Genomic DNA, 27,029 nt, shown 5'->3' with positions numbered 1-27,029 from the left:
GTCCACTAAACATTTTATGATACAATAATGACAACTACGATATATAAATGATATTTTTAACAACTTCAATTTTGATTATTTGTTCACATTTACTTAACTTGTCATGGTATATACAGTACTTAAGATAATCAATGTATTATTAACTGCCTTAGACAACCAGAAGTAGTTTAGAGGGTAGAGGGCATTCCTTGCATATATGGGTCTCTGGTCTCCATCTCACTCATAAATATAAGTCTTAAAAAAAATTCCTTTTTTATCCCTTAAGTCCTTTTTGGGATTTGCTTATGCCTTTTGGTATGAAACCTGGAATTCAGTTTAATTATGAGCTGAGACAAACAATAATGAGCTCCTCCTGAGGGAGAAGTTAATCAATATAACATAAGTTATACAGGAAGTTAGACATTCAGATAGGCTAAGTCTCTTTAATACTAAATGCTTTCTTTTAATGCTGCTTCTAGTAACAAAACACTAAGTGCCTTAATGGTATCTTTGCATGTTCCCAGCACCTTTCAAAGAACACTATTCAAAAACCTTTTTGGTATGGCAATACATACCAACACAGAAAGACATTATTCAAATTCACTAGGAAAACTAAGGAACACACACTAGTTACCCTATTTGGGGTCAACTTTAAGGTGTGAATTTAGTACATTTCAATGAAGCAAGTTTCACTGATTTTCTCCAAAATCAATCCAAGGCCCAATTATACCTATACTGGGTGTAGGGAAAGAATGAGAGACCCATGTGACAAATTCCCAAATGACAGCTGTCAGTACTTACAAACCGGGCTTTCACTCTTTTGGGTAACTCTTCATCCAAAGTATAGATGTCCTCTCTCTTCATTGCTATCTGGGATCCATCTTCAAATTCAACCTAATGAAAAAAAAAGGGGGGTGGAGGTGGTGGAGAAGAAGGTGATGACACTGTGGTATATATATGAAAGAAACAAACCAGTATCAATCAGTTTTTTTTCAGGGTTCCCCTTTACTACAGGAAAAAATTACTCAAAACAGAACTAAGCCAGTGGCTGAGGAAAGAAGAAAAGCTATCAATAAACCAAGAACAAAATGTTTTCAAAGGTGCCAAATTTTCCCCAAAAAGAGTGTCATGGAATATGTGATAAGAAAAATATATGTCCTTGAAGCAAAAACAAAGAAAAGTAGCTGCTGCTCCAGTGATATAATCCAGAAGATAAGACTGTGACCAATTTAGCATTAAAACTAGTGGGGCCTGCTAGTAGCCTTTGTTTCTCTTGCAACCCTTCCCAAATTGTTTCTTAAGTTCTTGCAAATTACATACTTTCAGGACTTTTGTCAAATCCAATCAATCAAGGAAAATCTCATGTTCTCAAACTTGTAACATGCAAATCAATCAATTAATATATGAAAATGTTAGATCTACAATGGCAATGTTTAAAACTTTTTTCAAAGAAATCAAATGGAAGCAAATAAAATTTAATAAGCTTTTTTATTCAGTATTTTAGGAGATTTTGTCAGAAAAAAAAAAGAGTAAATGACATTGGTGAATAGAAACCTAGATTGTTTCAGAAGATTCAATTAAAACTATTCAAACTGACTGTTCTTCCATGTAAGTTTTAACGCACAAAAACCTTATACAAAAATGTTCAATATTTAGTTCTAATAAAACATTATCATTAACTGAACCATATAGAATTGCAAAAAAGATTGAGGGCGGGAGTCGGGCTGTAGCGCAGCGGGTTAAGTGCAGGTGGCGCAAAGCACAAGGACCAGTATAAAGATCCCGGTTCAAGCCCTGGCTCCCCACCTGCAGGGGAGTCGCTTCACAAGCGGTGAAGCAGGTCTGCAGGTGTCTATCTTTCTCTCCCCCTCTGTCTTCCCCTCCTCTCTCCATTTCTCTCTGTCCTATCCAACAACAATAATGACAACAGTAATAACTACAACAAGAAAACAACAAGGGCAACAAAAGGGAATAAATAAAATAAATATAAAAATATTTATAAAAAAAAAAGATTGAGGGCTAGGGAGATAGCACAATGATTATACAAGACTTTTATGCCCGAGGCTCTTGAGGTCTCCAATTTGATCCCCAATATCACCATAAGCCAGAGCTGAGCAGTACTCTGGTAAAAAAATAACAGTAATGATAAAACTAATTAACTAATTAGAGAAAAAGAGAAGTAAAGGCTCAGCCTGGCACATGTGATGCCAGAAACTGAACTCAGGATCTCATCTTTGAGAGTCCAACAGCTCCTCGATCACATATTTAGGATGTTTTTAATGTCAACTTCAAATCTGAATATGTACAAAAAATAAAGTCATGCTTCACTTCTATTTAAAATACAGACCATACCACTTAATTTCACTATGCTAGCAGAAACAAAACAAAACATAACACAACACAACAATAATATAACACTGGAGTTAAAGATATTAAAGTGAAAATAAACTATACTGTTAAACTTATTATCTATGTACTGCTAACTTGATTACAAACAATAGGGTCAAATTAGATTTTGGCCACAAGCAAACTCCTCATGTTACTTCCCTGAAGGCTGAAATGGGGAAGCTTTTCTTCTTGACCTAGTTTTAGCAGAGTAGTTTGTTTGATATTTAATTAGGCCAAGATGTCATCTCATTGATACAATCTGATATCTGAGCAAGAACTACATGGACATATTCTTCTTCTGTTTCAGGTCATTTGAACATTCTAACAGAAAAAAGGGTAATTACAAATCTAAATGGTTTAGGTAGGTGTGGGCATAGTATAAAGTACATATATAGTATAAAGTATGGTATGGTAATAACCATCTTGGTTTGTCCAGTAATAAAAAGCTCAGGACTAAAGTCAGGTATAAAGCTGAGAGTAAGTTCTGATTTTTTAAAATACCATTTATGTGCCCTTAAACAAATTAAATCCACTAACACTTGTATTTCTCCTCATGTATAGAGTTAGAATCAAAATACCTACTTCGCAGGCCTCCTGTGAGGGTCAAAAGGTAAATACATAGGGTATTTAGCACCATACGGAAGGTATTTAAGTTGTATCTATTTTTATAAATGTCTTTGCTTATTGCTGAGTAGTGAGACACAAAACACAAAATTATCTTAAAAGGCTACTTGATTTAATGAAGAATTTAAAACTACTTGTGCTTGGGAGGTAATTTTTAATATGTCTTAACTTTTTCATCGAGTCTATAAATATGCTCATAGTTCTATGTTGATAGGTGATCATAAACTCAACTAAAGTTAAAACTCTGATTACTAATTAGCCTAAATTTCAACATGTCCTCATTATGATACTTTCCATGTAGCAAACAGCATTGCTACATGTAAAAATTTTTATTTTTTTCATTTATTGTTTAAATATAATTAATTTCGTTTGAATGAAGAAAAGCTTATTTCTAGAAGCTGCTAGTACTTTCAAATTGTAAATTCTGCTTAATTATGGACATTCTAATATAAACTCCAGCACCACTCCCACACAAAAGACTTGAACCTGCAACCCAACATTATCATTAATACAAAAGAGAGACAGCTTTCTCTCTTTCTCTCTCTCTCTCTCATACATACACACACACACACACACACTGATGTATGTATAAATGCCCTTCATTCTCCATTACTGTTTTTCTAAACTGTAAATAAAAAAAATTTCCTTCCTTAAGTTTTCTAAACTTCTGTGAAGACTTTTAATTACATTGTACTCCAGTTTCTGATGCAGTATCTTCTAATGTACTCTTCCATTTCAGTCCTTGCCTCTTATCAGTATTTGAACAAATCCTCTGCTGAAACTGGCAGTTTTATCATTCTCATTCTTAAGCTGTTTCTAACTTACCAGGCCTAGACCTTCTTACTTTTTCTCCTTTTACTTCAATCTTCCTGTTTTCACTTACCAAAAGTACTATAATACACTAATTCCAGTAGATCAGTTTCTTCTAAAATGTCCATGTTAACTAATATAAATTTACACATGCCATCCATGCTGCTGTCCTTATTAGAACTTCACTTACTTTTTATTTGATAGGTATAATTCATTTTAAAATTATATACATACTTGAGTAAACAGTTCCCAAGTGAGCAGAATTATTAGTTGTACTTTTCATTAAACAAGCAGTCCTTTACAGGTGAATTGCTGAAAATGCTATCTGCCCTTTGATGTCTCCTACTTGTTTCAGTCAGTACACATAGGGCAACACTCACCTGGTACATGTGTGCAACATTTGAGCCAAGGTATTTAGCACCATAGAGTTTTCCATCAGGCCACTTGACTTGGACAACTTCTCCTTCAGTAGGAGGGCCTAGCTTCAGACAGTCTCGGCTCTGTGGAATAAACACAGATGAGCTTTCTAAGGCGAGTGTCTAAGTAACTGCAGTTAGAACTTAGCAAATGATGAACTACTAGCAATTAAAAGGAGTTATTGCCTCTGTGTTTTATGGATTATGATCTTGCATGGGTGTTAAGGGGAAGAAATATGAGCCAAAAGAGTACTTAAAGAACCAGCCTACATCATAAAATTGCAAAGGAACTACCATAATCCAAGCAAGAAAAAATAAAAAGGAGCATTTACATTTGCTGTTCAACAAAGAATTGTTCAGAAGGTAAATAGGAAATGCATGGAAAATACTTTCAGTAAGGAATATAAGCCAGCTAATGATTTAACATAGAGTTCATTTGATTTTCATAATCATTTTATCAATAGTCACATGATTATGAATTACTGACAAGGAAACTGCCTCCAAAGAGTCCCCTTTAAATCATCAAGATTTCTGAGTGGGAGAGTGAATAAGGGACATGCAAGTGGAGTTGAGGTATAGGGCAGAAGGAGCAGAGTGAAAACAGAGCTAGCAGACCTTAAAGAAAAGACAGGGAGGAGAGGGCTGGGGAGACAGAAATTTAATGGTTATACAAAACACTTTCATGCTTGAAGCTGAGTATTAGGTTTAATCCCCAGCACAGAGCTGAGCACTGCTCCCGTCTCTCTGTATCCATCCGATTAAAATACTGGTTTGTCAGAAAAGTCATGACACATTTGTGCATCACAGAAAAATACAGAGTGGTAAGGATCCCAGTTCGAGCCCCCGGCTCCCCACCTGCAGGGGAATCGCTTCACAGGTGGTGAAGCAGGTCTGCAGGTGTCTTTCTCTCCCCATCTCTGTCTTCCCCTCCTCTCTCCATTTCTCTCTGTCCTATCCAACAACGAACAACATCAACAATGGCAATAATAATAACCACAACGAGGCTACAACAACAAGGGCAACAAAAGGGGGAAAAATGGCCTCCAGGAGCGGTGGATTCATGGTGCAGGCACCGAGCCCAGCAATAAGCCTGGAGGAAAAAAAAAGAAAAAAGAAAAATACAGAATGACTTTTCTGACAACTCAATAAATAAATAAATAAAATATCTATTAAAAAGATAAGGAAGGAAGACAAAGGATGACTACAGCATAGCAGGTGAAGCTAGGAGAGTTTGTGTCCAGTTTGGTGTGCCTCTTCTGAGGACCCTTAGACCTCCCCCAACATGCATGCTTCTGCTGGTAGCTCCCAGTCAGAAATTAGTTCTCTTCCTTCTTCAGACAGTGATAGAGGCAGTCTTCTCACTTCAGGTCTTCTATTTAACACTACCTAATTCTATGTTGGCGATTTAGAGTGAATTTCCCAGTATTTTGCCATAGTACATATTCTTTAAGGTAGGATAAGGAAAGGAGGGGAGTCATAAGTAACAATAAAGGCTATTAGTGATATAATATGTAAACCCTTAAATGCATTAAGTGCAACACAATATAATTTCAATACAAAGGAATTAAACACCTGACTACTTTGGTAATTTTTTTTGCACACTTAGCAATTCATGTTTTGCTAATGCTGGTATTTTTACTGATGAGGCACATCTGACTGACTGAAATGTACACTTGAGCAATCAAGCTGTAAATGCAGACTGGGAATGGTTCTGAGAACTAAATGAGAGGGAAACACAGGAAATATTCAGTTGTTTATAACTAGAAATCCTCCATGTATTACTTTTCAATATTAATAGAAATTTGGCATTATGAAGAAGTAGCCATTTTATTGTTCGGCTTGGCATACACATGAAAGACTCAGGTAATCATTTTTATCACTATGAATTATGCTTCCAGTTAAAGCTATAGACAGAAAAAAATTGAGTGCTTGAAGGCTCCATAGAATTGACAGTCTGCATTTAACTTAGTCAAATGAAAAATAAGTTTGTTCTTGGCCTTCATAATATTTAGCCTGAGGAAATGCAGAACTGAATGGGTAGACTACAGAAATGTATTCTACATGGGTCCCTGGTTATCACCTCACTTTCTATTTTCCCTTCCAAATGAAAATTTAGCAGGGTATTTTCAGGGAAAACACTGACACATGTCAGGAAACCAGATTATTATTATGATTATTAAGTTCCTTGGCCTTAATTGGTAGAACTGTTAGGTATTTATTTTGGCCAACAGGTACATCAAAAAAAAAAAAAAAAAGTAACATACCCAGGGCACTGTAATCTAGGAAAATTTAGTAACTTCTAGTTTAACCCCTTACTTTCCCATTTTCTATGAGGATGGAGGCTGCTCCACCTTTCCACAAAAAGGAGACAAGGGTTTCCTGTGCCAACCTGCACTAGGGAGCTAATTCTAAGGTCTGGTATTAGAAAGCTGTTGCTCATAGATGTAAATCATACTCTCCAGTACCTGCTTTACTAGTAATAAAGGAGATAATCTACAAACTCTGTCTTTCTATATTGTTTTTCATGACACAGAATAAGAAGTTCTGTTTACTGGGTCTTGTTTTAATCCCAATAGAGACAAATCAAAAAAGGTCTTGGGAAATATGGAAACTATAGGTTCCATTTAGTCACCAACAACAAAGAACCTTCAAACAGGAACATTAGGTCCTCGCTAAGACAGTTCTGACTTTAAGATAAATCAAAAAGAGAAAGATGAATGCAATTAGATCTCACTCATAGGTGGAACTTAAAAAGAAGGACAGGAAAGGAAAAATACAAAGATACTGGGTACTGTACAGCAAACCCTAACAAAAGGACTTTTCAAAGTTAACCCAATTACCAAATAATGTGATGATAACATTAATTATCGATTGTCTTTTTGAACCCTAAGAAAGCAGGAACCTCACATCTCCACTATAGAGCCTCTACTTCCCCCAGTCCTGGAACCATTGGATAGGGCCCACTTTCCCATATGCCTCTCCCAATCCATATCAAATAATATTGCATCCGCCGATCACAACCTAACCAACACAACGATTGCCACCTCAACATGCTTCACTTCAGACTGTGTCCAGAGACTTCACGTGTGGAATGACAACCCTTCAGCTTCATTACTCGGGTGAGACCTTTCCTTTCATAGTATACTCTAATTCCATCTCAGGTGGTTCACTTTCTAACAAAGTCCCAAAACCTAGATACACACCAGTTTCTGTGAGAGAGAGCATATGTTCACACGTATCCGTAAACTACTGCAAAATATATACCTGAAAGCAGAAGTATACTAGAGTTTGCAGTGAGTACTCCCCTAACACTTCCTCTCCACTATTCCAAGCTTTGGGTCCAGTGATAGCTGGAGTTAGAGTACTAAGTAGATGATGTGAAAATTAAAGACAGAAGCACAGTCAAAAGTGGACTACTCCTCTACTTTACTATCTATATAATACAGCCCAACTGCCGATGAGCATTTGCATTAAGTCACTGTGCTTTTATAACTCTTCCTATGTCCTTTGAGAGAGATTTCTACAAGTGGTTATCTTTGAAAGCTACTAGTCTTGCCTCCTCATAAAGTCCCACCTTTTCTCATAAGTATAAATAAAACACAGAACAGGCAGCCTTGTCTATTAGTCCAGTTGTATCAGATAAAGACACTGTGCATGAATTCCCAGTAGTTAATGGATATATAGCTTGGTGCCTCTGACAATCTCCCTGGGGAAAAATGTTTAAGTAGCTGTGAGCAAACTGATACCAACAACTGCTGGCATTTGAAGGATAACCAACTGTTCATTACTAGATTCTGACAAGAATTAATAAGACTGACTGAAAGCCATGTACAAATCACGCCAGCTATCTGTCATTTGTTTGGCTGCCCAGCACCTGATTCCCTTCTCTTCAGAGTTTCAGTGGGAAGCAGAGATACTCTGTCATTACACACTCAGGAAAAATGCCAGATAAACCCATGTCCAGTGTCCCTGGCAGCAGACATGAACAGGAGCCTCGTGAGCAGGCTAAAGTTGCCAAGGATAAAGAACCTGTGAATAGAGATGCAGAAGAATAATAGACAAGAGAATGTTGTTAGTGAGCAGCAGTAGCAACCACATTCTAATGGCAGAGTCTTGTCCAGTCTAACCGCACATCAGAGGGGACCCTGTCCTTCCTAGACCAGATCTGTGGCCTGGTCTGCACAGTCTAGCCGAGCAGTCCCCATTTTTCTACCTGCGTTCTGAGCCTGTTCTTTTGCATTCCTAGTGGATATGTCACTGCTGGTCTAGAAGACTGCAGATCCTGCAAAGAAACCATTTATTTCCCTAGACAGACATCGCCACCAATATGTCCTGGAGCTCCGATTCCGTAGAACCCTGCCCCATTGGGGAAAGAGAGAGGCAGGCTGGAAGTAACAGATTGACCTGTCAACATCCAGGTTCAGCAGGGAAGCAATTACAGAAGCTAGACCTTCCACCTTCTGCATCCCACAATGACCTTAGGTCCATACTCCCAAAGGGTTAAAGAATAGGAAAGCTATCAAGGGAGGGGATGGGATACGGAGTTCTGGTGGTGGGAACTATGTGGAGGTGTACCTCTCTTATCCTATGGTTTTGTCAGTGTTTCCTTTTTATAAATAAAATAAGATAAAGAGAAAGAAACCATTCATTTAATGGTGGGCTATAAAACCAAAGGGCTTCCCAAAGCACTCAATTCTAGTTTAAAGGGCATATGAGAAAAACCATCCCAAATTACTGATTACATTCTTAGACTTCTAGAATAGGGATCACATGGTTAAAAGACATATAAACTATTTATAAAGTTAACTTCATCAGCTTTGAAATATTAACATGAAAGTCATTTCTTAAGTACAGTTAATCTTTTCTTAGCTACTACAGACACTCCAAAGTGGGGTTCCAAGCTGTATGATCTCTCAATCTGGCATTCAGGTTATGAATCAGGTTTGAAGATACTTCCCAAAGTGCATTATCCTCTAGAGTAAACTATGTACTCTACCACAAAGAAAGAACTAATTTCATGCCATTTCTTCTGACAGTGTCTTTTCTTACAGTGAGGGTCTTCTAATATACCTGAAAGAAAACACAGAATACTCCTGCACTGAGGAATATCTGTGTTCCATATTAGTCAAAGAAACCTCAACATTTCAGTATGGATGCTTCTTGGTGACTTCCTTAGGGCAGGGGGTGTTAGGGGTGTTAATTTCTAAGTATACACTTTCCTTCCTTCTCTTATAGGCCAAGAAAGAGTCACTAAAGCCCCAAAGATGGTGACTTTTATTATTCTTAATTGCTATAGCATTAAGCTCTAGAGATATATTTCTAGAATTACATCTTTATGTGTTAGAAATAGGTATGATTCTGACATGAAAAATCTGTAAAAAGAACAAAATGTACAGAAGTTATGCAATTTCTTTTAGAAATTATCTTTCTGGTTCTTTTGAAATAAGGAAGCATAGAATAGACAGTAGAAACAGAGGTGACATCAGGGAGCTAACTGGCTTGTAAGGGAGACCTCCTCCTTTCTTTCCTGTCTGTCATCAACCCCCCTCCTCACATACACACACACCTAGTCAGGCATCAACTGTCTTTCTCTGTGCTTGGCACTGCAATAAGCATCAGGAAAACTAAGAGAAATAATCCTTTCAGAGTTTTTCCTTTCAAGGAATGTAGAGTGTAGTTGAAGAATCAAGATATACATGATCTATAATATAGAGGGCCCTGACAAAAGCAGATTGACTTTACTAGGTTTCCAGAGTTAGGTAAGCTATTCCATTAACTATTCCGAGAAGAACCCAGAACCCTTTCTCTAGAAGTCAAAAGAATGATTTCAAATGATTGTAAGGTCAATGCCTCACCATATCAGAAGCCAAAACAGGTCCAACTCAAATGATTGTAAGGTCAGTGCCTCACCATATCAGAAGCCAAAACAGGCCCAACTCCTCTTAAAGTGACACATATACAAACTACTTGAAAAAGAGATTTGTATGTTTAAATATCCTTTTCATATCAGTCTTCTAGCAATGTTAACCTTTCTAAAAATATGGAAGACATACAATTTCAAACTGTTATTGGGAGTCTTGTGCTTAGGGATCTGCTCTAACCAGCACCTAACATGAAATCCATAGCCATCACCATACTCACAAACAAAATCTGGGTGGCCACCACATCACCTGCTTTCTTTATACTTATATTTCACTAATCCCAATAGTAATTCACCATTTTATGGATAAGGTAACAAGTGTCAACCTCCTGGACAGGACTGTAGTTAAGGTAAAGAGGTACAGTAGGTTCCTGCTACACATTCAGTCCTTCCAGTTGTGGAGTGCAGTCAACACTGTTCCTAAGTGCCTTCCTGGGCTCCAGCACCCTCCTCCTACCTTTCCTGCAGATGCTATTAGATATGTATCTCAGGATTTATCTCAAATATGGTACTGGGGGAAGAAAAGAGGATATCTCCATATATATATATAGGACAGATCCCCCCCACCTTTTTTTAATAGCAGAGGTTAAAATGCAAGAGGTGAACAACATTTTATCATATCAATTAAAAAATTTACATTGCAGGGACTGGGTGATGGTGCACCGGGTTAAGCGCACATAGTATGAACTGCAAGAACTTGCACAAGGATCCTGGTTCAAGCCCCAAGCACCCTACCTGCAAGGGGGGTGTTTGTCTCTTCACAAGTGGTGAAGCAGGTCTGCAGGTGGTTTTGTCCCCTCTATCTCCCCTATCCCTCTCAATTTCTCTGTACTATTAAAAAAAAAAAAAAGCAGTAGATTCATAGTACAGGCACCAAGACCTAGTGATAACCCTGGAGAAAGAAAAAAAAAAAAAAGACTGTACATGACTAAAACAAAATAACTTGCAAAAATAATAGTAACTGACTCTTAGGACTCTGAAAACTATGCTGGTTATCAGAAAGGAGGGGTGGTGTGAGGGAGACAACAAATGGGAGAGTTCCATTTGGTATGATGGCACAGACCTTTGGGAGTGAGTGTGTGGTGAGTTACACAAACACACAGTGAAACTATACTCCTAAGATATATATAATATTGCAAATCAAGGTTAACTCAATAGAAGGGCAAAATTAAAATAATTTAAAAAAAAAAGAAGAATTAGAGGATAGGAGTAACTACACAGAAAATTCTTTGAGGGGGTTCAGATGTTTTTTTTAAAAAAACTTTTTTTTACTGATTATAAAAATAAAACATACTCATATAGAAACTATAAGAATGTGATAAAGTTGAAATCATAATCATCTATGATTATACTCTCCACAGATAATCAGTAACACTTTGATGCATTTCCTTAGATAATTTTTCCTTTGCATATTTATATTTTATACATAATTGGGATCATACTGTATATACAATTTTGAGAATGTTTTTTCCATTTATTATATTGTGCCAGTAAATATCCTTTGAAAACATGAGTTTCAGGAGTCGGGTGGTAGCGCAGTGGGTTAAGCAAAAGTGGTGCAAAGCACAAGGACCAACATAAGGATCCTGGTTCGAGCTCCCAGCTCCCCATCTGCAGGGGAGTCACTTCAAAGGCAGTGAAGCAGGTGTCTATCTTTCTCTCCCCCTCCTCTCTCAACTTCTCTCTGTCCTATCCAACAATAATAACACCAATAATAGCAATAATGATAAACAACAAGGGCAACAAAAGGGAATAAATATTTTTTTAAAAGATGAGTTTTAATAGTTGCATAAATAATTCATTTAACCTTCTTCCTAGCTGCAGTGGTTAAGTTTTCAATGGTGGCCAGATCAAAGAAACAAAGAGTTGCCATCAGGCTGGGTTTCAAGTACTGTGTCTTTAAACCTGAGAAAACATTCTGAGTGGGTCAATGTCAAGTGGTGTTGGGGGTATTTCAGAGACAGAAGTGCATACTTCTTATTAATTATAGCAATTAATGGGTAATGAGCTCCCTGCTACTAGTGCTATTTATTCAGTAACAGGCCACTCACCCAGACTTTTGCTATAAACATTAGATTGTGTGGTGGGAAATGGGAAGGGCACAGGGTGGTTTAAAGATTGTGGTGGAGGGTACTGCACATTTAATTCTTTAATGTCATAACTATGCAGCAACTATGAACTTAGCCATGAATCAAGAACTCTCTCTTTTTTAATGTTAAACCAAGGTCTTATACATGCATTATATCACCACTCATTATATCACTTTAATAGTCATCACCAAGACTGGGGATATTCCTCCACTCGTGCTGACGGCTCTATCTTAGCCGACTGGGCGTCAGCGAATGACCTCTCCCTATTATACGATCCCAAACAACCAGGCTCTTTTCACAGTGCTAGATGGAATAAAGACTCGTCACCCGACCTGTGCTGGATTAGCACAGTCAACGGCCAAGCCTTTCCCACTACGAGACAAGTTCTCAAGATCTTCCAGCACAGTCATCACCGCCCAGCTATCATCCACATTGGTCTCCAGCTCCCACTGATTCTGTGCTTGGAGAAACTAAGATGGAACTTTCGGAAAGCAAACTGGCGTCTGTTCACTGATCTTACCAACAAATCTATTCCTGCAATTCCAATTAACTCCATCCCCTCTGAAGATTCCTACAGGCGCTTCCACCAAGCCATCTTCAAAGCAGCTTCCCAAGCCATTCCTCGTGGGAGACATGCTAACTATTCGCCTTGTCTTGATGCTGAATGCGAGCAACTACTAAAGCAGTATGATGAGTTGAGCGACCCAGATGTGGCTGACCATCTCATTGCCTCCCTGGATGCAGCACGCCAAGCCAGCTGGCAACAATTCACGGAAAGTCTGAACTTCACCCACTTAAGTAGGAAGGCCTGGAAGCTTCTTCACAGACTGGGTGCCGGTAGCCAACCCCCTCCCGTCTCCCATCCTCCCGTATCTCCAAACTCAGTGGCCAGTCACCTAACTCAAGTTGGACGTGCTAAGATCGACCCAGTCTGGAAAAGAGAAATTTCCCATGAGTGGTCATCCCACTTCCGGTTATCTTGTCCATCTCCAAAACTCTCTCCCTTTACACTGTCTGAACTGGAAGACACTTTGATGAGGGTTAAACCGGGAACAGCTGCTGGCTATGATAACATCACCCCAGAACTCATTCTTAACCAGGGTCCCGCGGCAAAGAAGTGGCTTGCTTCATTCCTGTCCCACATCTTGGAATCTGAGTCTATGCCCAAAGTTTGGCGTCCTGCGAAGATAATAGCGGTTTTGAAACCAAAGAAAGACCCAACACTGGCCACCAGCTATAGACCAATTTCTCTCCTCTCCGTGTGTTACAAACTCCTTGAGAGGCTGCTTCTGTCACGTATTTCTCATCTTACAGAGAAATTCCTATCACCCGCCCAAGCTGGTTTCCACCCAGGAAGATCTACCTGTGAACAAGCCCTGGCCCTCTCAACTTACATTGAAAATGGATTCCAGAAGAATTTAAAGACGGGTGCTGTCTTTGTTGATCTCACAGCAGCCTATGACACGGTCTGGCACCGTGGTCTCCTAGTCAAGATCTCAAGATGCCTGCCTCCATGGGTGGCCAACACTATATCGTTTCTTCTCTAAAACAGAAGATTCTGGGTGCATCTGGGTGACAAGTCTAGCAGATGGAGACTTGTCTCAAGTGGCCTCCCCCAGGGCTCTGTTCTGGCTCCTACGCTATTTAATATTTACATCAATGACCTCCCAGAAACTTCTTCAAGGAAGTTCATCTACGCCGATGACATCTGCTGTGCAACTCAGGCATCCAAGTTCGACATCCTTGAGGAAACACTCACGAAAGACATGTCTCTGATATCTGATTACTGTAAAAAATGGCGACTAATCCCTAGCACTGCAAAAATGGTACCATCTGTTTTCCCTCTACACCATGCCTCGGCCTCGCGTGAGCTTAATGTGCAACTTGACGATACGAGAATCCGGCATGAAGCCCAGCCAGTCTATCTTGGCATTACTCTCGATCGCACTCTGTCATTTCACAAACATCTCATAAAAACTGCAGCAAAGGTGGGCGCGAGGAATAACATCATTGCAAGACTGGCCAGCTCCTCATGGGGCGCGAGCGCTTCCACACTACGATCATCATCTCTGGCATTATGCTATTCCACTGCAGAATACTGTGCCCCAGTATGGTTCCGTAGCCCCCACGTCCACTTGGTCGATTCCAAATTATATTCCTCCATGAGGATCATTTCTGGAACCATTCGTTCCACCCCGGTTCCATGGCTGCCAGTTCTTAGCAACATCGCCCCGCCAGATATTCGTCGGGATGTGGCATCATCTAAGTTCATTTCCCACGTCTACGCTCGACCGGACCTGCCAATATACGTGGATATCTTCGCCCACCCTGTCCAACGCTTGACGTCTCATCATCCAATCTGGTCCCCTATGCCTACACTGAACTTCTCTGTTCCAGACTCTTGGAAACAGAGTTGGCAGTCAGCTGAGGTAAAGAACAAACACCTCATCACAGACCCCTGCAAACATCAACCCGGCTTTGACCTAGCACATTATGATTGGGCCCTCCTCAATCGCTATCGAACAGGCCATGGCCGGTGCGCCGCTATGTTCCATCGCTGGGGAGCCAGAGACGACCCGAACTGCCCCTGCGGCTACAGACAGACTATGACCCACATAGTCAACGACTGCCACCTCTCCAGATTCAAAGGAGGTCTCAAAACTTTACATCAGGCTCAACCTGACGCTGTTGACTGGCTACGGAAGAAGGGCAAACGCTAGAAGAAGAAATCACCAATCCCGAGTCACTTTTTTCTTAATTCTATTTAGTTTAGATAAAGAGGGAGAGATGGGGGCCTGGTGGTGGCGCACCTGGTTGAACACATGTTACAGTGCCCAAGGGCCCAGGTTTGAGCCCCTGGTCCCCACCTGCAGGGGGAAAGCTTCATGAGTGGTGAAGCAGGGCTGCAGGCGTCTCTCTGTCTCTTTCTCTATCACTCCCTTTCCTCTTGATTTCTGACTGTCTCTATCCAAGAAATAAAGATTTAAAAAAGAAAAAAAAAAGGAAGAAATCTTTAAAAAAAAAAAAAAAAGAGGGAGAGACGGCACAACACTGTTTTATGGGGTTCCTCTCCCCGCAACCCCTGTGCTATAGTGCTTCCATGTGGTGCCAGGGCTTAAACCTAGGACCCATGCACAGTAAGGTGTGTACTCTACCAGGTGAGCTATCTGCTAATCTCCCAGTCATAACAAGGTCTATTTTAATGTAACCAGTTAGATGACTTTGCATGATTGATGAAAGACAGGGGTGCCTGGGTCTGAGATTATTGTTGGAATAAGGCTTTTACAGCCCTGTTGAGCACACAGTGACAATGAACAAGGAGCTCAGTTCAAGCTTCTAGTCCCCGCATGCAGGGAGAAAGCTTCCTGAGTGCTGAAGCAATGCTGCAGGGAGCTCTCTTTCTTGTGCCTCCTCTCTCACTCTCCCTTCCCTATCTATTTTTCTGCCTCTATCCAATAAGTAAATATTTAAAAAATTAAACTTAAAAAAATTGTATTAGTGATTTAATATTGATTTACAAAATTACATGTCAACAGGTATATGTCTGTACCACAAGAGTTCTGAATCCCCAGTCCCTCCATTGCAAGCCAATACAGTTTTCTTAAGGTTGCAGATATGGGTTAACTATCATCTCCACAACTCTCTGTTTACATTTGTTCATAATTAACCCCTTTCTCTTCCAGGTCCAGTTCTGTCTTCCCCTCCAAGTAACTTATGACCCTATCTCTACTCTAACACCATTCTCTCAGACAATATTTTTATCAAACTTCATGTCAGCTATCAAACTCAAGCAAAGACTACTATAGTCGTGGACCCCTAGAAACAAGCCTAAAATAGACTTCCTAGCTTTCTTCCACTCTAAGATCCCTAATTTCATCTGCTCTATTACTACTTTTTGGTTCCTGTTCATTAACTATTTTGTCTCAATTTATGTTCTCCACCTTCCAGACACCATGTTGCAAATGCTACCACGATTCCATTCTGACTTCTCTGGGCAGACAACCTTATCAGTATGTCCTGGAACCTTGCCTCTCCAGAGCTCTAGCCCATTAGGGGAAGATAGAAACAGGCTGGGTGTGTGGATCAACCTGCCAATACCTATGTCCTGTGGAGAAGAAACTACAGAACAATCTAACTTTCTTAAAAAGGACTGTTACAAAGCTTCTGTGTACTGTGTAACAAAGATATAATGGTAACTGAAAATATGTTAGATTACCTACTCCTCAATTGAGATACAAGCATAACTTGTCCCTACTATATTCCAAATATTTGCAACATACAAATGGCATGCATGTTGCAGTGTGGGTTTTTGAGATATTTTCCAACTTGCAGCCTCATTCTAGTGTGCCTTACATGAACTACACACCACTTCACACTGACCACACAGAATCAGGAAAAGATAGCATATGTGTGCAGTAGAGTAGAAGGCTAAGCCAAGGGCACATTCCAGTACTTACAGTCAGAGACAATTATTGATAACTAATCACTTTTCTCTCTTACCATTATCAGAAGAGGTCTAAGAGATCTCCTAAACCACTCCTTCCATTTTTATGAGACAGGCTAAGCAATGAGATGTCCTGCATACAGTCATAAAGAGCTGGTGGTAGGTTCATGTTTCTTTTAAAATGTTTTCGTGTTTCTTTTTTAAAAAATATTTGTTTACTTATTTATTTGAGAGAGATATCACTGTGGAACATTTGATACAGGATCACCAAGTCACCTCCCAGGCTGCTAATTTCACTGCCCAGCAGGGCAAGAATTTAACTAAATGAGTAACATGTGGAGAGAATTTTAAACAAAGGATTATGGAGGAAGGGGTCAGAAAACAGTAAGGACAAATGAAAGGATATGAGAATATGGTTTGTTGGGGCCGGGTGGTGGCGCACCTGGTTGAGTGTTCACATTATAATGAACAAGGACCCAGGTTCGAGTCTCCAGTCCCCACCTGCAGGGGGAAAGCTTTGTGTGCGAGTGGTGAAGCAGTGCTGCAGGTGTCTCTCTCTCTTTCTTTCTATCTATCCCCTGATTCCCTCTCAATTTCTGGCTGTCTCTATCCAATAAATAAATAAATAAAGGTAATAAAAAAAGAGAAAAAGAAAATATGGTTTGTCAAAAAAGTATCAGCCCATAATATGTTAATTTCAGAAGCAGATGAATCTTAAAGCATATATATATATATATATATATATATGTATATATATAACATGTCTGCTCTACCAAGTGTCTGCTCTGCTCTATATAACATTTCTGCTCTACCAAGTGTGGCCTCTCTTGAAACATACATATGTACAAGAGAAATGATCCAGAATTTCTTTAAAGATGCATACAACAAAATGTGAACAAATTCATTACATAACTGCTTTTCATCTAAGCTACTGCTTCTGTCTCTAGTAGTTTAACAAGTATTTGCTTTCAAAATTAATGTGAATGCATAAACTTAAAACGATCATGTTCATAATAGACTGTCATATAGAGTAGGATTATGTGATTAGCACCATCCATTTTTTGATGAGTCTAGTCATTCACAAATGGTAGACAGATAAATAGGCTAAGGAGAGAATAATGAATCAATCCATTTACATTAACACTATTATCCTTAAAGAGAAGTCAGAAATTTCAAAACTACCCAAATGATTTCTTGTGTTGTCAAAAGACTGTCAAATCAAAATAATCTCAGTGTGAAGTTAAGGAGAATTTTACTGTTTATAAATTCCCAGATGAGAATGAAAATGAAATGTAGATAATACATTATTGTCAGATTTGTCCAAACAAAAGCTTTTAATCCAAAGGCTTAAAAAAATACATGAGAGGAGGGTGGTGTGATTAGCTTAACGGATCACACTCAAGCCTGGAACACCTGGTACAGAATCAAGTAGAGGATCATGCTATGCTTTTCACTGATAGTCAATGAACCTTTGAAACAGGCACCTCTCTTTCCTTTTCATGCTAGATATTAATCTTTATTTGACAGCAGATTTTGCTAACATTTGTTTAATGAACATGGAGTAGTCAATATTTCAATTATGGTATTTTTTTTTCAATCTTCATTCCCTAGCCCCAAGGTTTTGTTAGTATTGGCAATTACTTTCCTTGAAAAGACACATTTGGTTTTGAATTGCTATAGATTTGTCTCTACGGCAACTATGCTCAAAAATGTGCCAAAGGGAGTAGAAGCCCAAAGGGCACAGGCATCTGAGAAAGGGGATTCGTGGAGGAGATGCTGGAGCTAGGTTAAACTACAAAAGGAAGACTCAGGGATGATACCATGGAAAACAGATATTAAGATACAGAAAGATAAAGGATAAAAGAAATAGATTTGCCAGCAAATGGTTTAATTTGAACAATGGCATCAATAGTATATAAGATTCCTTTTTTCACAAAGTCAACATAATGCTAGGATCACTCAACTAAACAGTTATCTGCATGCACATAGACAAATAAAACTTGTATATGTATTTTTTTTAGTCCTGACAAGATATAAAGCAGCAGGTTGAATTGTACCCAGAGGAGTGTGCTGAATCTGTATTCTTCATTTCAGATTCTCCTGGATTTCTTGAACCTTCAGCTAGCCATGGGTACATTATGAAGTATATGATCATTAAAACTTAGTTACTAACTCTTATTACTACTTTTAACCACACATTTTGCCTAGTAAAATTGGTCATTGATACTTTCTCTTTTTGAAAAAAGTATATGAATATCAAAAGCGCTGATCACCTCCTTGAGGAAATGAGAAACTTCTCAGAGAACACAGCAGACGTGTCACCCAGTTACTGGTTCATGTTGTGGGAATCCTAGGGAGGAACAATCCTATTTATATGTGGCGGCTTAAAAAAACTATTACATGAAATGTCAACCCTTCACCCTCATTGCTTGGGTAAGACCTTTCCTTTCATAGTATTCTCTTAATTCCATTATAGGAGGTTCACTTCCTAACAAAGTCCCAAAACCTAGACATAGACTAGGTCCCACTGAGATAGAGCATATGGTTCACATGTATCCATAAATTAGGACAAAATATATAACTGAAAGCAAAAGTACACAAGAGTCTGCAGTGAGTCAGTATAAAGTTCATAATGAAATAGTGTCTACTTAAGACTTAGACACCCTCCTTACCTACTTCCTATTACAATTCTCTCACTCACTCCAAAACTAACCTTATCAAAGCAAGGACTGTAAAAGCTGAATAAGGGCAAGAGACTGGCATGCTTTAACGATAGCTCTTTAGTCACTATCAGGCCACCCCATCAACTGGGGCCCTAATTGAAGAGTCCTGAGATTCCCAATCAGACATGATGGGCCTAGACCTCAAATAAATCCCTCTCTTCATTGTTACCAGTCATTTCTATCAGGAACAACACAACAGACCCTTTTGTGGGCCCCCATAGGACTTTGCCCTCAACTTGGATCAACAATGGTAGTGAATGGTCCATCCTCCAAAAGGAGGATGGACAACATATTCTATGCTACACCTGAGGAAGATGGGTCAATATTGGGGCATCTTGGAAAGTTCCTACTCATGACCACAGAACATGAGCTCAGATCTACAGAAATGCAGAGGTCACATAGGCTCCCTAAGCTGAATATGGGTCCCAGATCACATCAAATTGATGGGGTTTATAGTCAACTATATTTATACCCACTTCCCATACTAGGGAGCTACTTTCTTCCCTGATCTAGCTTTCTGGTCTTTTTCCCAGCCATGAAATCATCTCCCCAGACAATAACTTGGATCCACCTACATATCAGATTTCAGGCTCAGAGAAAAAAGAAAAACAAACAGACAACCTAGTATAGCCACAGGCCCTTTGGAATATAACTACAGTATGCCTACTAGCTATCTACAAAATGGAGGACAACCCCCCAACTCTTCATCTGCACTATTCCAGCCTTTAGGTCCATGATGGGTCAACAATTTATTTGGCTTTTTATGTTAACTCTCTTTTCAATCACCAGGTTTCAGATGCTAGCATGATACCAACCAGACTTCCCTGGACAGACAACTCTACCAATGTGTCCTGGAGCTCTGCTTCCCCAGAGCCCTTCCCCACTAGGGAAAGAGAAAGACAGGCTGGGAGTATGGATCAACCTAGGGATCACCCTGTCAACGCCCATGTTCAACGGGGAAGCAATTACAGAAGCCAGACCTTCCACCTTCTGCATCCCATAATGGCCTTGGGTTCATACTCCCAGAGGGATAAAGAATAGGAAAGCTCTCAGGGGATGGGATGGGATACAGAGTTCCGGTGGTGGGAATTGTATGGAGTTGTACCCCTCTTATCCTATGGTTTAGTCAATGTTTCCTTTTTATAAATAAAAAAATTTAAAAAAGAACTATTACAGGGGGTCATGCAGTAGCACACTGGGTTAAGCGTACATAGTGCGAAGTGCAAGGACTGGCACAAGGATCCTCATTCGAGCCCCCAGCTCCCCACCTGCTGCGCGGGATGGGTGGGGATGGGGGGTGGTAACTTCACAAGTGATGAAGCAGGTCTGCAGGTGTCTCCTTCTCTCCTCCTCTCTCAATTTCTCTCTGCCCTATCCAACAACAACAGGAGCAACAATAGCAGCAACAGCAGCAGAAACAACAATGAAAAAAGAAGATAGCCACCAGGAACAGTGGATTCATAGTGTAGACACCGAGCCCAGTGACAAAACCCTGGAGGCAAAAAAAGAAGAAAAAACTATTACAAAAGATCAAATCTGTGGGTTTAAGAGGGGGTATTGGAAATGGTCAAAAAGCATAAACTTCTCATAAGGTGCTAGGAATATGAAGTATTACATGAAGAATATGATTAACACGGTTGATATGAAATTGTTAAATTTTATTATTTTTTTTTGTAATTTTTAACCAGAGCACTGCTCATCTCTGACATATAGTGGTGCTGAGGATTGAACCTGTGACATCAGACTCTCAAGCACAAAATTTGTTAAATTTCATATGAAATTTGTTGAAAGAGAATCTAGAGTTCAAATCACAAGGAGAAAAACTGCCTTCCTCTTTTTTCCATTCTATTGCGTTAATGGAGGATAATAAGAAAACATTACTACTATTGGTTTTATTGTTTTAGGTAGAGAAAGACAATAGAGGCAAAGAAAGCATGTGTGAAAGAAACCATAGCACCTAAGCTTCTAACAATGAGGTGGGGCCTGAGCTTGAACCTGGGTCATGTATATGGCAAAGCAACATACTACGAAGTAAGCTATTTTTCTGGTCCCATTATTATTATTTTTGACACCAGGTCATCTTCATCGGGTTCAGTACCTACCATACATACACCATTCCTGGTGGTCAGCTTTAACAGAAGGTTAGTGACAGAGAGGAAGAAACATAGAGAAGACCCAGTCGCACTGCTCCACTGCCTTTGAAGTGTACCCCCTGAAGATGGGACAGGTGAGAGGGCTGGGAAGGGGGCTTGAATTGGGAGCCTCCTATGTGGCAATGCATGTGCTCTACCAGGTGAGTTATCACTTTGCTTGCTAGCAAAATTTATGATAACCATTTCACAACACAAATAAGTCAAACCATGATGTTGCATACTTTAAACATATACAGTAAAATATGTCACCAATATCCACAGTTCAGAGGCAAACATTCACTAGAGAACCTGCTAAAATCACTAAATAAATTTCTCAACAGTGCTGGTCTTGGGGCCAACATTTGCCTTATTACCACAAGCCTCATGTTGTGACAGATTTATCAGTCTTGTGGTAGTAGAGAGAACATTGACAATGTATTTCATTTGTACAAGAGCTTTCACAATTTATCAAGGTTTTAGATACTTCAAAGAAATCTTAAATGGAAGTCAAATCACAGAGGACTTGAAATTTTCCCTGAGACTTTTCTAGAACACAGCTCTGCTCTAAGGATTAAATATTTGTTTGTTTTTTTTTTTTAAGAATTGGACACATGCACTTGCACTCAAATTTTAGAATAAAATTTAACATTACGAATTTTAAAGTAGGATCCTAATTATCTAAGTTATGACAAAGAACACAAATTTAATAGTTGTGCTTGTGATGCCTATTAATATTAAATTTATTTAGTCCTTAATTTAGTATTTATTATCTACTTACTATAAACAGATCTTGCAATAAGAACTGGGTCTATAATAGTAACTCATATAGATATAATACTTGTTTTTAAGAAGCTCAGATTAGTGGATGTCACATATCAAACTGGATTAGAGCTGACAGAACAGTTTAAGTTAAATGGAAATCTGTAGTTTAATTTCTTCTTTAAGCAAGCACTTCATTAATTTCCATTACGTTGCTAACAAAATTACTTCCCTTTCTCCCCCCTTTTTTTCCTTCTTATTAAATGTATGCTCTGGTTTAAAATATGATCTTGAAAACACTGATTTAAATTATATCAAATATATGTATTTCACATTTTTATTGTTTATTCCTAAATATTTTATAATGGGGGAGCATCTATTTCGGGGGCAATAAGCATCTTTATTCACTATATTCTTAAATATTTTGTAAGGCTTCTTTCTTTTTAGTTTCTTTATTGGGTGATTAGTGGTTTCATTTGTACAAGAGCTTTCACGATTTATCAGAGTTAGATACTTCAAAGAAATCTTATATGGAAGTCAAATCACAGAAGGCTTGAATTTTCCCTGAGACTTTTCTAGAACACAGCTAAAACATAATAGTTTGTATGTCAAATAGTTTTAAGTCTTAAGCACATTTGTCATATTTAAGATCTCAAAGTTTTCTCTGTTTTTCTCTAAAGGTACAGAAATAATAATGGTGAAATTAACACTGAAGACCAATAAAATAAATATTTCCAAGATAGTCCTGATAAGTAGATCTGATAATAAGCTGTCAACACAACTTCCAGAAGTTAACAATATTAAAAAGGGCAACTAATATAGATTATTTTTCTTCCTGTAGAGCAAGTTTAAGGCAGTTAAGTCAAGGAACAGAAAGGAGCCATAGCTTGTGGTACTGCAGTCTGATGATGATGATAGACATTCTCTTATCTAATACTATGACAACTCATTATGTTAGGCTGAAGACTTTCATCTTATAGAATTTAAACTCTGACCTAACACCATACACAAACGTCAGATCAGATCGTAACTCTAAATGCCAGACCTAAAACTATAAAACTTCTAGGAGAGAAAATATTCTGTAACTGTAAATTAGCCAAAGATTTTAGAAGATGTGGCATTAAAAGTATGATCTGTAAGAAATAAATTGATAAAATGGACACCAGAATGTAAAACTTCTCTTATTCACAACTACTAAGAAACTGAGAGGATACAAACTGGAGAACATTATTTGTAAATCACATATCACATGCAGAATGTTTTTTAAACTTGCAACTAGATTAAAAAATAAACAAAATATTTAAGTAGTGTTTTCAGCAATGATGATGTATGCAGAATTAGTAACCATCCGACAAAGATGCTTAAAATTAATTTTTTAAAAAATTTTATTACCTTTATTTATTTATTGGATAGAGACAGTCAGAAACTGAGAGGGAAGGGAGGGATATAGAGGGTGAGATACAGAGACACACCACTTGTGAGGCTTTCCCCCTGCAGGTGGGGACTGGGGGATCAAATCCAGGTCCTTGCGCATTGTAACATGTGCGCTCAACCAGGTGTGCCACCACCTGGCTCCTAAAATTAAAATTACATTGAGGTACTACAACACACCCACAAGAATAGTTATCACCCTGAAAGACTAGTACTACAAGGTGTTGGTGAGAAGGTGGGAAACTAATCTCGTACATTTCTGGCAGGAATGCAGAAAGGCACAGCTATTTTGGAAAACAGTGTGTCAAATTCTTATAAAGCTAAACACACCTTACCATATAACTCAATAATCAGACTTCTATAAATTTATCCAGAGCAATGAAGATATAGTCACCTGGAAACTTGAAAGCAAATATCCATAGCAGCATTATTAAAAGTAGCTTAAGCTGAAGTTATTCAGTATCTACCAACTGCCAAATGGATAACCAAAATGTTATGCCAAATAATAAAGTATATTCAGACTGGGAGAAAAAATGTAAAACATCTGAAAAAGGACTTGTATCTAGAATACACAGAGAATAAATTAGTAATATAACTCACTGCTCCTTCCCAATGGGATGTCTGTCAACATTCTGATTTATTATAATTGCTATCTTTTGAATCATTTTCCATAACCTCCGGAATCCCACATAGCAAGGAATGTTTCTAGGAATAACTTTCTCCTGAGTCTTCAAATATACTTGTTTCCAGAGGCCTCAAGGTCACTGCCATACCTATTCTATACATCTCTAACTCCCCCAGGGCACCAAACACATATCTGCATATATAGCTCAAAGAAGACACTATTTTTGGATAGTCCCCACAACAGGGTAAGTTTAGATCATGCTATCTGCCAACCTTGCTTAGGCTTAAGCTCTGCGATGAGAAGAGATAATGAAGTCCTAGAAATTAATAACATTGCCCTCAAGTTCAAGGTAGTTATTTTGTTAAACTAAAGATGTGATCCTATACCTTGAGGGCCCTTGTGAAAAAGATGGGAAAACACCATAACCCTATCTCCTGGGAATAAGTTTCCCCAAACCAATTGCCTGGAGATAATTACCAAAAGAGAAATACTGTCAAGTGAGGAAAGTATGTATTTGAAGAAAAATATAACTGACAGGGCAAACAGTCTCCAATGTGGGATTTCAGGGTAATGACATATCTTTCTTCACAGACCAATGCTAAATGAAAATTGTCAATGTAATGACTACAGAGTCAGTGGATAACATACATACAATCTATAAATGGGAAAATACGGACTTCAATAGCCCCATAGGTAAGCCTCAGATTGTAAGAGAAAAAAGCTACAATGAAGAGGAAAAAAAAAGTCCTAAGGGTTGTTAACTTCCCACCCTGCTAACCTAAGAGATGGTTCATGAAATTCTGAGATTATTTAGGGCCTCAGCTGAAGAGCACATGGATTAGAGATTGATAATTATCAATAGATGAAAACTGATCTTATCAATAGTTAGCCTGTGGGCTTACTTTATAAAGGTTTAACCAGGCTCTGTGCCTCTGAATAATCTTGAGATTCTCTGATTAATTTTTCTTAGTAAACTCCTGGCCAACATAGTAACACTGTTTCCCCTCGGTTAGGTAATTTCTTATATCCACTTATCCCTCAGTTACATTGTTTAAATACAGTCTATCCAATATAATCTGTTTATAATTTTTTAATTACCACTTCATGTGTGTGTGTGTGTTTTTTTTTTTCTGAAGATGTCTGAAATACTTAAAAGAATCTGAACTACTAAATTAATGGCTGATGTGAGTTATGGGAATTAGGTGATTAAAATCAAAGCGTTTTTAGAATTTTAAATATTAAATTTATAATAATAATTACGATAGCCATGTCATCTTGCTGTTGTTGTTACCAGAGTCTGACCACTCCAGGTTGACTTTTTCAGAAAGAGAGAGGGAAGAAGAGACAAAGCTTTCCCCAGTGCTATAGTACACCCATGTAGTATTCCTCGGTTGCACATAAGTAATGCAGGCAACCCTACCAGGTGAGCTATCTTACTGGTCACTGTCCATAGAAATTTAATTACTTAAATGTTAGAAGACTAGTGTCTGATTTGCCACATTCATACACTGTACAAACATTAATAAAGAATGAGCTTAAGGGAGTAGGGTGGTAGTGCAATGGGTTAAGCGCAGGTGGCACAAAGCGCAAGGACCAGCACAAGGATCCCAGTTTGAGCCCCCGGCTCCCCACCTGCAGGGGAGTCACTTCACAGGCGGTGAAGCAGGTTTTCAGATGTCTATCTTTCTCTCCCCGTCTCTGTCTTCCCCTCCTCTCTCCATTTCTCTCTGTTCTAACAACGACAACATCAATAACAACAACAATAACTACAACAACAATAAAAAACAAGGGCAACAAAAGGGAAAATAAATAAATTAAAATTTTTTTTAAAAAAAGAATGAGTTTACTTTTTTAGAAAAATTATTTGGGGTGGGCTGGGCAGTGGTGCACTCGGTTAAGTGAACATATCAACATGTGCAAGGATCTGCATTTGAGCCCCCGCTCCCCACGTGCAGGGAGGAAGATTCATGAGTCATGAATCAGGCCTGTAGATATACTTCTCTATTCATCCTTCCCTCTCAATTTCTCTGTCCTTTCAAATAAAAGAAAAAAAAACTAAACTAAAAATGCCTCCAGGAGCTGTGGATTTGTAGTGTCGGCACTGAGCCCCAAGCAGTAACACTGGAGGCAGAAAAAAAAAAGCAAAAAAATTTATTTCTTATAAATACAATGACAACTGACACCACTTAAACTGAATGTGGAGCAGAAGTGTTAATATTCTTTTATGTGTATAAAATGCTTCCCAAGGAAATAAAAATCAATAGGGATGTGGTAAGAATTTCATCTCAAACTCATTTTCCACAGTTAGAAAAGAGAAACAAGAGCACCATTTCTGAGCACTTGAATGGCATATGGGTCATACCTCCATAATCCTAAACCAAAGAAAGTTTCGGGAACCTATGGCAATTTTTCATTAATTTTAAAAAAAACCAGACTGCATTGGGAGAGTGGGGCTTATAAGGCGCATCAGTCAAATAAGCATAATACAGATGGTCTGTGTTGGGTCATAACCTTTACCTGACTTGAAAATCCAGAGAACCTCCAGATAGAAGCTAACTTAGTAAGAGCCTATTTTCCTTTGGTGTGTACAGACAGTGTATATCTGGCTCACTTATTTGAACATGTATTTTTTTTATAAATCAAATTCCTTACACCATTTTATTTATTTTTTTCATCTTATTTCTGTTT

General features: G+C 38.6%; 1 protein-coding gene across 2 annotated transcripts in view; it reads right to left on the bottom strand.

Annotated features, from left to right (window-relative positions):
- KDM4C (lysine demethylase 4C) overlaps window positions 1–27,029 on the bottom strand; it is a 397,677-nt gene that overhangs the window by 4,352 nt on the left and 366,296 nt on the right. For both annotated transcript variants that reach the window (XM_060199547.1, XM_060199548.1), the window contains 2 exons: window positions 4,182–4,301; window positions 781–873 (listed from right to left, as the gene is read on the bottom strand). In XM_060199547.1, coding sequence (XP_060055530.1) covers window positions 781–873; window positions 4,182–4,301 — 213 coding nt within the window. The remainder of the gene's footprint in view (window positions 1–780; window positions 874–4,181; window positions 4,302–27,029) is intronic.

Source organism: Erinaceus europaeus, chromosome 10 (genome assembly GCF_950295315.1).
Source record: "Erinaceus europaeus chromosome 10, mEriEur2.1, whole genome shotgun sequence".
Classification (NCBI taxonomy): Eukaryota; Metazoa; Chordata; class Mammalia; order Eulipotyphla; family Erinaceidae; genus Erinaceus; species Erinaceus europaeus.
This window is presented reverse-complemented; position numbering and strand designations above follow the sequence as displayed.